Source organism: Oryx dammah, unplaced genomic scaffold, assembly GCF_014754425.2.
Source record: "Oryx dammah isolate SB20612 unplaced genomic scaffold, SCBI_Odam_1.1 HiC_scaffold_18, whole genome shotgun sequence".
Taxonomy (NCBI): Eukaryota; Metazoa; Chordata; class Mammalia; order Artiodactyla; family Bovidae; genus Oryx; species Oryx dammah.
In genome coordinates this window covers 6468906-6481873 of record NW_024070202.1, presented here as the reverse complement: position 1 = coordinate 6481873, position 12968 = coordinate 6468906, and the positions used below count along the sequence as shown (strand labels likewise).

The 12968-nt window shown below is 39.4% G+C and overlaps 1 protein-coding gene across 1 annotated transcript in view; it reads right to left on the bottom strand.

The window, feature by feature from the left end:
* LOC120877833 (zona pellucida binding protein) overlaps window positions 1–12968 on the bottom strand; it is a 131035-nt gene that overhangs the window by 81287 nt on the left and 36780 nt on the right. The window contains exon 5 of the mRNA XM_040260236.1: window positions 6542–6760. Coding sequence (XP_040116170.1) covers window positions 6542–6760 — 219 coding nt within the window. The remainder of the gene's footprint in view (window positions 1–6541; window positions 6761–12968) is intronic.

Here is a 12968-nt window from a genome sequence, read left to right as displayed (position 1 = left end):
TGTTGTCAAGGATGTGGAGAAAAGGGAATTCTTGTACACCATTAGTGGGAATATAAATTGGTATAATTACTAAGGAAAATAGTAAGGAAGTTCTTCAAAATTAAAAAAAAAAAAAAAAAAGAACTACCATATGATCCAGAAATTCCACTTCTGGATATAAACTGATATGTATCTGAAGGAAATGAAATCACTATCTTGTAGATATCTGTACTCTCATGTTCACTGCAGCATTATTTACCATACTTAGGCAGACAAACAACCTGGGAGTATACCAACAGATAAACGGCCAAAAAAAAATATGGTGCACACACATGAAACAGGAATATTATTCAACCATAAAAAATGAAGGACATTCTGCCACATGCAACAACATAGATAAAACTTAATGACATTTGTGAAACAAGTCAGACAGAGAATGACAAATACTATATGATTTCACACATAGAATCTGTAAAAAACTGAACTTAGAAAAAGAGAACATATTGGTGATTGCCAGAGGCGGAGGATGAGGGAAACGAATGGAAGAGGACAAAGAATACAAACAAGTTCAAGGATGTGATGTAAAGTACCCTACCCCCACCTTTCTGGCACAAGGGACCAGTTTTATGGAAGACAATTTTTCCACAGATCCAGGTGAGGATGGTTCAGGTGGTAATGTGAGTGATGGAGAGCAGCTGATGAAGCTTCCTCACTCACCCACCACTCACTTCCTGCTTTGCAGACTACTTCCTAACAAGACAAGTGGTTTGGGTTTGGGAAGCCCTGATGTAGAGCACAGTGATTAGAATTAATAACAGTCGTGGTTTAGTCACTAAGTCCTGTCCTTCTCTTGCAACTCCATGGACTGTAGAACAACAGCCTCCTCTGTCCATGGGCTTTCCCAGTCAAGAATACCAGAGTGGATTGCCATTTCCTTCTCCAAGGGATCTTCTCAACCCAGAGATGGAACCTGAGTCTCCTGAACTGCACGCAGATTCTTTACCAACTGACCCACCAGGGAATAATACTGTACTGTATATCTGAATGTTGCTAAAAGAGTAGATTTTTAAAGTTCATTACTGCAGAAATAAATAAATGGTAACTATGTGAGATGATCAATGTGCTTAACCTTATTACAGTATATATCATAGTAAGCATTTTGCAATATATACATACATCAAATCCTTTAAACTTACATATTGTTAAATGGCAAATCTGGAAAACTCAGCAGTGGCCATTCCAATCCCAAAGAAAGGCAATGCCAAAGAATGCTCAAACTACTGCACAACTGCACTCATCTCACACGCTAGGAAAGTAATGCTCAAAATTCTCCAAGCCAGGCTTCAGCAACACATGAACCATGAACTTCCAGATGTTCAAGCTGGTTTTAGGAAAGGCAGAGGAACCAGAGATCAAACTGCCAACATCTGATGGATCATGGAAAAAGAAAGAGAGTTCAAGAAAAACATCTATTTCTGCTTTGTTGACTATGGAAAATTCTGAAAGAGATGGAAATACCAGACCACCTGACCTGCCTCTTTAGAAATCCGTATGCAGGTCAGGAAGCAACAGTTAGAACTGGACATGGAACAACAGACTGGTTCCAAATAGGAAAAGGAGTATGTCAAGGCTGTATATTGTCACCCTGCTTATTTAACTTCTATGCAGAGTACATCATGAGAAACACTGTACTGGAAGAAACACAAGCTGGAATCAAGATTGCAGGGAGAAATATCAATAACCTCAGATATGCAGATGACACCACCCTTATGGCAGAAAGTGAAGAGGAACTCAAAAGCCTCTTGATGAAACTGAAAGAAAAGAGTGAAAATGTTGGCTTAAAGCTCAACATTCAGAAAACGAAGATCATGGCATCTGGTCCCATCACTTCATGGCAAATAGATCAAACAGTGGAAACAGTGTCAGACTTTATTTTGGGGGGGCTCCAAAATCACTGCAGATGGTGACTGCAGCCATGAAATTAAAAGATGCTTACTCTTTGGAAGGAAAGTTATGACCAACCTAGATAGCATATTCAAAACCAGAGACATGACTTTGCCAAGAAAGGTCCGTCTAGTCAAGGCTATGGTTTTTCCAGTGGTCATGTATGGATGTGAGAGTTGGATTATGAAGAAAGCTGAGCACCGAAGAATTGATGCTTTTGAACTGTGGTGTTGGAGAAGACTCTTGAGAGTCCCTTGGACTGCAAGGAGATCCAACCAGTCCATTCTAAAGATCAGTCCTGGGTGTTCTTTGGAAGGAATGATGCTAAAGCTGAAACTCCAATACTTTGGCCACCTCATGCAAAGAGTTGGCTCATTGGAAAAGACTCTGATGCTGGGAGGGATTGAGGGCAGGAGGAGAAGGGGACACCAGAGGATGAGATGGCTGGATGGCATCACCGACTCGATGGACATGAGTTTGGGTGAACTCCGGGAGATGGTGATGGACAGGGAGGCCTAGCATGCTGCAATTCATGGGGTCACATAGAGTTGGACATGACTGAGCGACTGAACTGAACTGAAGTTAGAAGAAGGAACGAAATCATAAAGATCAGAGCAGAAAAGAATGAAAAACAAATGACAGAGACGATAGCAAAGATCAATGAAACTAAATGCTAGTTCTTTGAGAGGATAAAATTTACAAGCCATTAGACAGACTCATGAAGAAAAAGGGAAAAGACTCAAATGAATAAAATTAAAAATGAAAAAGGGAAAGTTATGACAATGCCAAAATATAAAGAATCTTAATAGACTATTACATATAATAATTTACCAATAAAATGAACAACCTGGAAGAAATGGACAAATTCTTTAAAGTACAACCTTCTAGGACTTAATTAGGAAGAAACAGAAAATATGAGCAGAGCAATCACAAGCACTGAAATCCAAACTTCAGTGAAAAATCTTCCAACAAACAAAAGCCCACGGCCAAATGGCTTCACAAATGAATTCTACCAAACATTTAAAGAACTAACACCTATCCTGCTCAAACTCTTCCAGAAAACTACAGAGGAAGGAAAACTCCCAAGGTCATTCTACATGACCACCATCACCCTGATACCAAACCAGACAAAGATACCACAGAAAAGAAAATTACAGGTCAATATCACTGATGAACATACACACAAATGTCCCCCACAAAATTCTAGCAGACTGCAAAAACACAGTAAAAGGATCATACACCATGATCAAGGGGAGTTTATCCCAGGCATGGAAGGATTCCTCAAAGCAATCTACAGATTCAATGCAATCTCTATATAACTAGCAATGGCATTTTTCACAGAAGTAAAACAAAAAATTTCACAATTTGTATGGATATACAAAAAGACCCAAAGAGTCAAAGCAATCCTGAGAAAGAAAAACAGCTGGAGGAATCACTCTTCCTGACTTCAGACTATGGAACAAGACAGAAAGCTCAGAGATAAACCCATGCACCTATGGGCACCTTATGTTTGACAAAAGAGGCAAGAATATACAATGGAGAAAAGACAGGCTCTTCAATAAGTGGTTCTGGGAAAACTGGACAGCTACATGTAAAAGAATGCCATTAGAATGCTTCCTAACATCATACACAAAAATAAACTCAGAATGGATTAAAACTTAAATGTGAAGACAGAAAATGTAAAGCTCTTTAGAGGAAAATTTAAGCAATACCTCTTTGACATAAATCACAGCAAGATCTTCTTTGACCCACCTCCTAGAGTAATGGAAATAAAAATAAAAGTAAACAAATGGGATCTAATTAAACTTAAAAGCTTTTGCACAGCAAAGGAAACAATAAACAAAAGGAAAATACAACTCACATAATGGTAAAAAATAATTGCAAATGAAGCAATTGACAAAGGGTTAATCTCCAAGATATTATAAGCAGCTCATACAACTCAATATCAGAAAAACAAACAGTCCAATGAAAATATGGGCAGAAGACCAAAACAGACATTTCTCCAAAGATAATATGCAGATGGACCATAAACATATGAAAAGATACTCAACGTTGCTCACTAGAAAAATGAAAATCAGAACTACAATGAGTTTATTACCTCATACCAGTTAGAATGGCCATCATCAAAAAATCTACAAACAGTAAATGCTGGAGAAGATGTTGAGAAAAGGGAACCCTACTGCACTGTTGGTGGGAGTGTAAATTGATCTAGTCACTATGGAGAGCAGCACGGAGATTTCTTAGCAAACTAGGAATAAAACTACTGTATGATCCAGCAATCCCAGAACTGGGCATATACCTTGACATAACAAAAAGTCAAAATGACACATGCACCTCAATGTTCACTGCAGCACATAACAGCCAGGTCATGGAAGCAACCTAGATCAACAGGTGAATGAATGAAGAAGTTGTGCCACATGTATACAATGGAATATTAGCCATCAGTCAGTCAGTTCAGTTCAGTCGCTCAGTCGTGTCCGACTCTTTGCGACCCCATGAATCGCAGCATGCCAGGCCTCCCTGTCCATCACCAACTCCCGGAGTTCACTCAGACTCACGTCCATCGAGTCCGTGATGCCATCCAGCCATCTCATCCTCTGGTGTCACCTTCTCCTCCTGCCCCCAATCCCTCCCAGCATCAGAGTCTTTTCCAATGAGCCAACTCTTCGCATGAGGTGGCCAAAGTACTGGAGTTTCAGCTTTAGCATCATTCCCTCCAAAGAAATCCCAGGGCTGATCGCCTTCAGAATGGACTGGTTGGATCTCCTTGCAGTCCAAGGGACTCTCAAGAGTCTTCTCCAACACCACAGTTCAAAAGCATCAATTCTTCAGCGCTCAGCCTTCTTCACAGTCCAACTCTCACATCCATACACGACCACAGGAAAACCATAGCCTTGACTAGACGGACGTTTGCTGGCAAAGTAATGCCTCTGCTTTTTAATAGGCTGTCTAAGTTGGTCATAACTTTCCTTCCAAAGAGTAAGCATTTTTAATTTCATGGCTGCAGTCACCATCTGCAGTGATTTTGGAGCCCAAAAAAATAAAGTCTGACACTGTTTCCACTGTTTCCCCATCTATTTGCCATGAAGTGATGGGACCAGATGCCATGATCTTCGTCATAAAAAGGAAAAATTTGAGTCAGTTATAGTAAGGTAGGTGAATCTAGACCCTGTTATATAGTGTCAGAAAGGGAAAAACAAGTATCATTTATTAATGTGCATATATGGAATCTAGAAAAATAGTACTGATGAACCTATTTAGAGAAGAAAGAGAGTTACAAACATAGAGACTGGACTGGTGGACAAATTGAGGAAGTAGCATTGACACGTCCATGGGATTTTCTAGGCAAGAATACTGGAGTGGGCTGCCATTTCCTTCTCCAGGTCATCTTCCCAACACAAGAATCAAACCCATGTTCTTGTGTCTCCTGCACTGGCAGGTGGATTCTTTACCACTGAGCCACCAGGGAAGTTCCCATATATACACGATCACCTGTAAAACAGATAACTAGCAGCAAGCTAAAAAGGGAGCCTAGTCTGGCACTTGGTGACAACTTTGAGCACTGGAATGGAGGGAAGGCACAAGAGGGAGGGAATATATATATGTAATTAAGGCTGATTTACGTTAGTGTACAGTAGAGACCACCACAACATTATAAAGAAATTATCCTCCAATTAAAAATATAAAAGTAAATATTAAATACCTACTGATAGCACTTATTAAATACACCAGGTCCAAATACCCCATAACTCTTATGAATGCTAATAGTGGGTCTGTGATAAGCTAAGGAAAGCATCTTTCATAATTTGCCTTTCATAGTTTGCCTCAGACACTGGAAAGTAACTCTCAAAGTTTTTCTGCAGAAGAGAAAATGAGTAAAGAAGACAAAAGACTGGAAAATGGTGTTGAACCCAACTTATTCTTTTCCCTGAAAGCCTCACATCTCTCACTCATATCTAATCATTCAATTCTAGATGTACCAAAAAAAGGCAAAGGGAATATCAGAGAAATGGGTAGGTGTAATCAAACACCGAAAATAGATGAATCAAGGACAGAGAGTAAGGAAGAAAGAAAGGAAACAGCAAACAGCACACTGAGATTGCCACCGGGACTCATTAAAAACATGCATGGTTATTCCTAAATGCTAACTCATAAACAGACCCTTTATAAATCTAAGTCCTCAGATATGAAGTCCAATTCTTGGTTTTCCATAAAATATTGGGCTTTTACTCTGCACTATTAGGAAAAACACACTAAGCTGTTAGAACATTCTCTCTGTTCTACACTGTTAGCCTATTTATTATATAATTATATGGTTTTACAAATTAAATCTTGGTAGCTAAATACCATGATAGATATTCCTTATATTAAATTCTATTCTCTAGTAAATTATGATAGCAATGTTTAAGTTATTTGGGAATCCAAACTTTTCATTAAGTACATGAATTAACAGAAATTTATTTGAGGGCGATTAGAACTAAGACATGAAAGTAAAGAATATGAAACATTCAGATCTATAGTATTTACATTCTAAAAACGCTTCTGGTAATTCACAACACATCTCTAGAATTAGTTCACATTCTAACTTCGTTTTCCTTAAAGAATTGCATATACTTACCTGAAAATGTAAAAAACAATTCATTTTGCAAACCAGCTCTTTGCATTTTAACACGATGACATTCAGACTTAAGTAAGGAAACTTCACATGAAAGGTCAAGAACAAGTTTGCTTAAAATCTGAAGAAGTTTCTTCTCAAAAGAAATATTATAGATACTGTTGCAGGGAGCTGCATGGTATCGAGCTGTGAACTGGTAATAATAATGCGGCTCACGATAAGCTGCAAAAAATTAAAGTGACAGTTATTTAAGCAATTCAAATACATCTCAACTGTTCAAGACAAATTATTATTTGGAATAAATTCATAATACAGTTAAGCCTTGAACAATACAACACAGGGTTATAAATGCCAACACCCCCCGCTGCCAGTCACAGTTGAAAATCCATGTGTAATTTATAGTCAGTCCTCCTTACCTGTTTCTCTGTATCCAGGGCTCTGCATCCCAGAGGGTGGATCATGTTTGCTGCTGGAAGTATCCATGTATGATTGGACCCACACAGTTCAAACCCATGTTGTTCACATGTCAACTGTATGCTTTTATATATAGCTGTATATACATATTATTTTTAATTTAACAAATACTCATCTAGCAGTTACAAGTGACTTATAGGCACTGTTAGAGGCAATTTACAAACAGTAACTCATTTAAATCTCTTTATTAATATTGGATAATCTTTACATCCATCATGAGGAAACTGAGGGAGGCAGGGATTACATCACATGCCTAATGTCTGTGCTATGAAAACTGAGACTCCAGCTCAGGAGCCTGGCCCAGAGGCTACGCCCTTTATTACCATGTCTTGATGCCTCAAACTCAGAAGGGAAACTTCTCTAAGTTCAAATATTTATCTTAGAAGAAATTAGTCATGTAACAACAGGCAAAAAAAAAAAAAAACACGCTTCTAACATATCTACAAGCTGTATTGAGCTCAACTGTTGTTTTGTTGCTAAGTCATGTCTTTTGCAATCCTATGGACTTAGCCCAGCAGGCTTCTCTGTCCACTGGATTTCCCAGACAAGGATGCTGAAGTGGTTACCATTTCCTTCTCTAAGGGATTTACCGATCCAGGGGTGGAACCTGTGTCTGCTGCTTGGCAGGCTGATCCTTTCCTCTGAGCCACCCGGGAAGTCCCTTGAGTTTAATTATAACATCTGAAACTGAGAATGCCTTTTTCCCCCTATCCATTTCAAAATCGCACTAAAATGATACAAGAAATAGAAAAATGATAAGAAATCTACAATACTAAAAATCAGAAAAGTTTCCTTTCCAAGACAGGGAGCTCTGCTGGTATTTTTGCTAAAACAGGCCTGGTCCCGGCTCTCAGGCCGCAGCGACACTCACCACCAGCACTGAGATGACAGCCACCACCATTCACTTTCCTACCTGTTCATTTGAGCCAAAGGTAAATGCACAGTGAGCTACTGTCAGGCTCTGTCTTCAAGGCTGACATCAGACAGCTTATAATTAGTGGGAAAACTACCAGTTTCATTTACAATCATGAATGAAAACCAGATTTTCCTAACCAACTCTGGGGAAATACAGGAGCATTAAAAAAAATATGAAAATGAAAAAACAAGGGAAAATAACATAAAAGAAATTAATGTAGAAATCATTTGTAAATATCTAAAATTCTAACTAGTAAATATAGAAAATATATCCATAAAATTAGTATAAAGCTATTGTAGAAGAGAGGAGATGGTAAATATGAAAATAATTCTGGAAAAATTTTAAAATACAAATACTAAAAATTTTTAAAGTAACTGATTAAATGAAAATGAGGTTAAAAATATAATTATATGTTTGTAAATGAAGTAATAGAATTCTTGTGTAGTGCAGAGCAAAATTAGAAGAGCAAAGTAAGGGAAAAGGAAGAGAGATCCCAGATATACAATGTCAAACTGAAGGAGTTCCAGGAAAGGACAGAAAGAGAAGAAATTAATCAGGGACAAAAAGGGACAGTGCTCTGTAAGCTGAAGGAAGATTTGTGTCCCCACATCAAAAAGGTCCATGAAGCTGTGAATAAGAAACCTGAAAATGTCACATTTTAACATAAATCTTAAAAACTTATCATGCATTTACTGATACATACATTGCTATATGATAAATAATTGATTTATAATGACTGTATCATGACTGATCACATCAAAGCTATGTGATGTGATACAAGCACCATGTAGAAGAGTGAACCTCAAAAAAAAAAGTGAACCTCACTAGATGAAGCTGGAAGCTGGGGCAAGGCTCACCACAAGGACTGCAAACAGAGCAAGTGTTCCCTATTCATGGATCAAAAAGGAGCTCCCTTTTCTTTCAAGAATTCTGGCATGTATCATGTTACTGCCTTCCATAGAAAGAAGCCTGAATATAAGCCGCAATACTTCCAAAAAGCTCTCAAAAACTGTGTTGAGTATCCTCTGCTGAAGAGTGCTCCCTAACTTTGGAAGAAGTACACATTAACACACACAGCAACTCAGGATCCACGTGTAGATGTCAACTGGAAGCTGGAGGCTGCCTACAGGACTGGCCCTTGGCTGGTAAACATTTCCTACCTGAACAGGTGTTGTTCCCCACATGATAAAACTGGTTCCCACCCGAGGAAGTAAACCCCGCACCTCTGAAGTCTGGGACTTTTGTTGTCAGCCTCTATGACTAGCTCCTAATCAATGCTTGGCTAGAGTCAGCACACAGGCTACTGGATTTTCACCACTAAATAAGGGAGAGTTTCAATGTGGCCTCACACTGGAAGGACAGAGCACAGGAGGCCTGAACGGGGCTCCCTCCAGGTTCAGTCCATGCCGGTCCCCATGCTGCTCCTACTGTGTATTCCTCACCTTAGCCACAAGTATAACTCCAAGTCCTTGCAGGGAACCCTTGCAACAATTTACAAAATCAAATCCTCATGCAAAAATCAGAAGCTTTAAACGATGATAGATATATATGGCTCTAGAAAAATAAAAATGATAAAAAATGACAGAAAAATCTACAGGAGCTGTTCTCAAAAGTTTTGGTTTCTGGATCCCTTTATATCCATTCTTAAAAATCCCTAAGAACCCATCAAAGAACTTTTATGTAGGATATAGCTACCGATATTTAAATTCCTAGATATTCAAACTGAAAAACTTTAAAAATGTTTTTTAATCAAATTTAAGATGGTAAAAACTCATCAGGCAGTAATATTAAAAAACCCTTTTAGGCACAATAACACTCTTCAAAAAGAATGAATGAGAATAGTAGTATTGTTTTATACTTTGAAAGCTGTTTAATGTCTGGTTTAAGAGAAGTTAGCTGGATTCATACACTAGCTTGTGCATTCAATGACATGTGACATGCTGGTTTATTGCCTCATAGAGATATGTAGTTGGTTGGCAAGAAACATTTTAACAGCTTTTTTAGGTAATTGGGAATTACTCCACAGTAGTTTACCTACTATAACTGCAAATCTCAACACAGCTAAATCAGTAAATAATATCATAGTATAATTACAAAATAGTTTTCACCTTACTAACCCCTTGAAAGGGACTCAGGACTCCCAGGAGTCCCTAGACCACTACTGGAAAACTACTCATATATATAATCAGAGTTAGAGTACTTGAACTTACTAGAAATTGATAAGAACACAACTTAGAAAAACAGGTAAAAAACAGAAATAGAACGTCTCAGAAGGAATAATAAACACAGAAAACAAAGCTCAGAGATACTAGTACCAGGCAAACTGCCATCAAGACAGTGGCATAGTGTTTTACACTCACTATACAAATTAAAGAGCAATAACACCTATTTTTGTGAAGGATATGGATACAAACAAGTTTTCACACATATTATGAAAATTTAAAAACAAAATTAAGAAATATATCTCAAAGTATTAAAGTAGTAAATAAGAATAGGAAATTACAGAACAAAGCCCAGTAGACATGACTAAAGAATAAGTGGAGATTTTAGAGAAAAAGATCCAACTGGAAATACTGGAGGTGGAAAGTACAGTCACTGAAACAGAAAAACAAATGGCACCAAAGTTAAAACATAAAGTGAACAGACTAGCTGAACTGCAGACATCACATCCTTGAAGAACAGTTTGACAAATTGCATAAAGGTACCTAAAACACAGGGCTAGGGTCAAGTCGCTCAGTCGAGTCCGACTCTTTGTGACCCTGTGGACTGTAGCCTACCAGCCTTCTCTGTCCGTGGGATTCTCCAGGCAAGAATACTGGAGTGCGTTACCATTTCCTTCTCCAGGGGATCTTCCCAACCCAGGGATCAAACCCGAGTCTCCCACATTGGAAGCAGTTGGAAGCAGGAGCTTTAACCTCTGAGCCACCAGGGAAGCCCAAAGATCTGCATATATTGATACTATCTATACAAGCCAAAAATATGGATGATAAATTGAGAAACCCTAATAAATATGTACGTGAACCGTGAACTTCCAGATGTTCAAGCTGGTTTTAGAAAAGGCAGAGGAACCAGAGATCAAATTGCCAACATCTGCTGGATCATCGAAAAAGCAAGAGAGTTCCAGAAAAACATCTATTTTTGCTTTATTGACTTTGCCAAAGCCTTTGACTGTGTGGATCACAATAAACTGTGGAAAATTCTGAAAGAGATAGAAATACCAGACCATCTGACCTGCCTTTTGAGGAACCTATATGCAGGTCAGGAAGCAACAGTTAGAACTGGACATGGAACAACAGACTGGTTCCAAATAGGAAAAGGAGTACGTCAAGGCTGTATATTGTCATCCTGCTTATTTAACTTCTTTGCAGAGTACATCATGAGAAACGCTGGGCTGGAAGAAGCAGAAGCTGGAATCAAGATTGCCAGGAGAAATATTAATAACCTCAGAAATGGTAACCCACTCCAGTACTCTTGCCTGGAGAATCCAATGGAAGGAGGAACCTGGTGGGCTACAATCCATGAGGTCGCAAAGATTCAGACACGACTGAGCAACTTCCCTTTCACTTTCAGATATGCAGATGACACCACTCTTATTGCAGAAAATGAAGAGGAACTAAAAAGCATCTTGATGAAAGTGAAAGAGGAGAGTGAAAAGTTGGCTTAAAGCTCAACATTCAGAAAACGAAGATCATGGCATCTGGTCCCATCACTTCATGGGAAATAGATGAGGAAACAGTGTCAGACTTTATTTTGAGGGGTTCCAAAATCACTGCAGATGGTGACTGCAGCCATGAAATTAAAAGACGCTTACTCTTTGGAAGGAAAGTTATGACCAACCTAGATAGCATATTCAAAAGTAGAGACATTACTTTGCCAGCAAAGGTCCGTCTAGTCAAGGCTAAGGTTTTTCCAGTAGTCATGTATGGATATGAGAGTTGGACTGTGAAGAAAGCTGAGTGCTGAAGAATTGATGCTTTTGAACTGTGGTATTGGAGAAGACTCTTAAGAGTCCCTTGGACTGCAAGGAGATCCAACCAGTCCATTCTGAAGATCAGTCCTGGGTGTTCTTTGGAAGGAATGATGCTAAAGCTGAAACTCCAGTACTTTGGCCACCTCATGCGAAGAGTTGACTCATTGGAAAAGACTGTGATGCTGGGAGGGATTGGGGGCAGGAGGAGAAGGGGACGACAGAGGATGAGATGGTTGGATAGCATCACTGACTCGATGGACGTGAGTTTGAGAGAACTCCGGGAGTTGGTGATGGACAGGCAGGCCTGGCGTGCTGTGATTCATGGGGTCGCAAAGAATCAGACATGACTGAGCGACTGAACTGAAATGAATAAATATGTTTAATTAGTATTTCAGAAATCAAAATAGTCAAAGGGCAAGATTTTTAGAGATCCTAAAGGAGTCAACAAATTTAAAAAATAATTATGTAAACCACACTCTCTGACACACTGAATTAAAAATAAAAATCAACAATTAAAATCCCTCAGACATTTCTAGGGGACTTCCCTGGTGGTCCAGTTGTTAAGAACCCACCTTGCAATGCAAAAAAAAATGGGTTTGATCCTTGGTCAGGAAACTAAGATGCCCCATGCCTAGGGGCAACTAAGTTCTCACACCACAACTACTGAGCCCATGTACCGTAAGTAGAGAGCCCACACACCACAACTAGAGAGCCCACGCCCCACAACTAGAGAGCCCACACCCCACAACTAGAGCCTACACCCCACAACTAGAGACCCCACAGCCCACAACTAGAGACCCCACAGCCCACAACTAGAGATCCCACACAACACAACTAGAGAGCCCACACCCCACAACTAGAGACCCCACACAACACAACTACAGAGCCCACACCCCACAACTAGAGAGCCCACGCACCACAACTAGAGAGCCCATGCACCACAACTAGAGCCCACGCACCACAACTAGAGCCCACGCACCACAACTAGAGAGCCCACACCCCACAACTACAGAGCCCACACCCCACAACTACAGAGCCCACACAACACAACTACAGAGCCCATGCCCCAC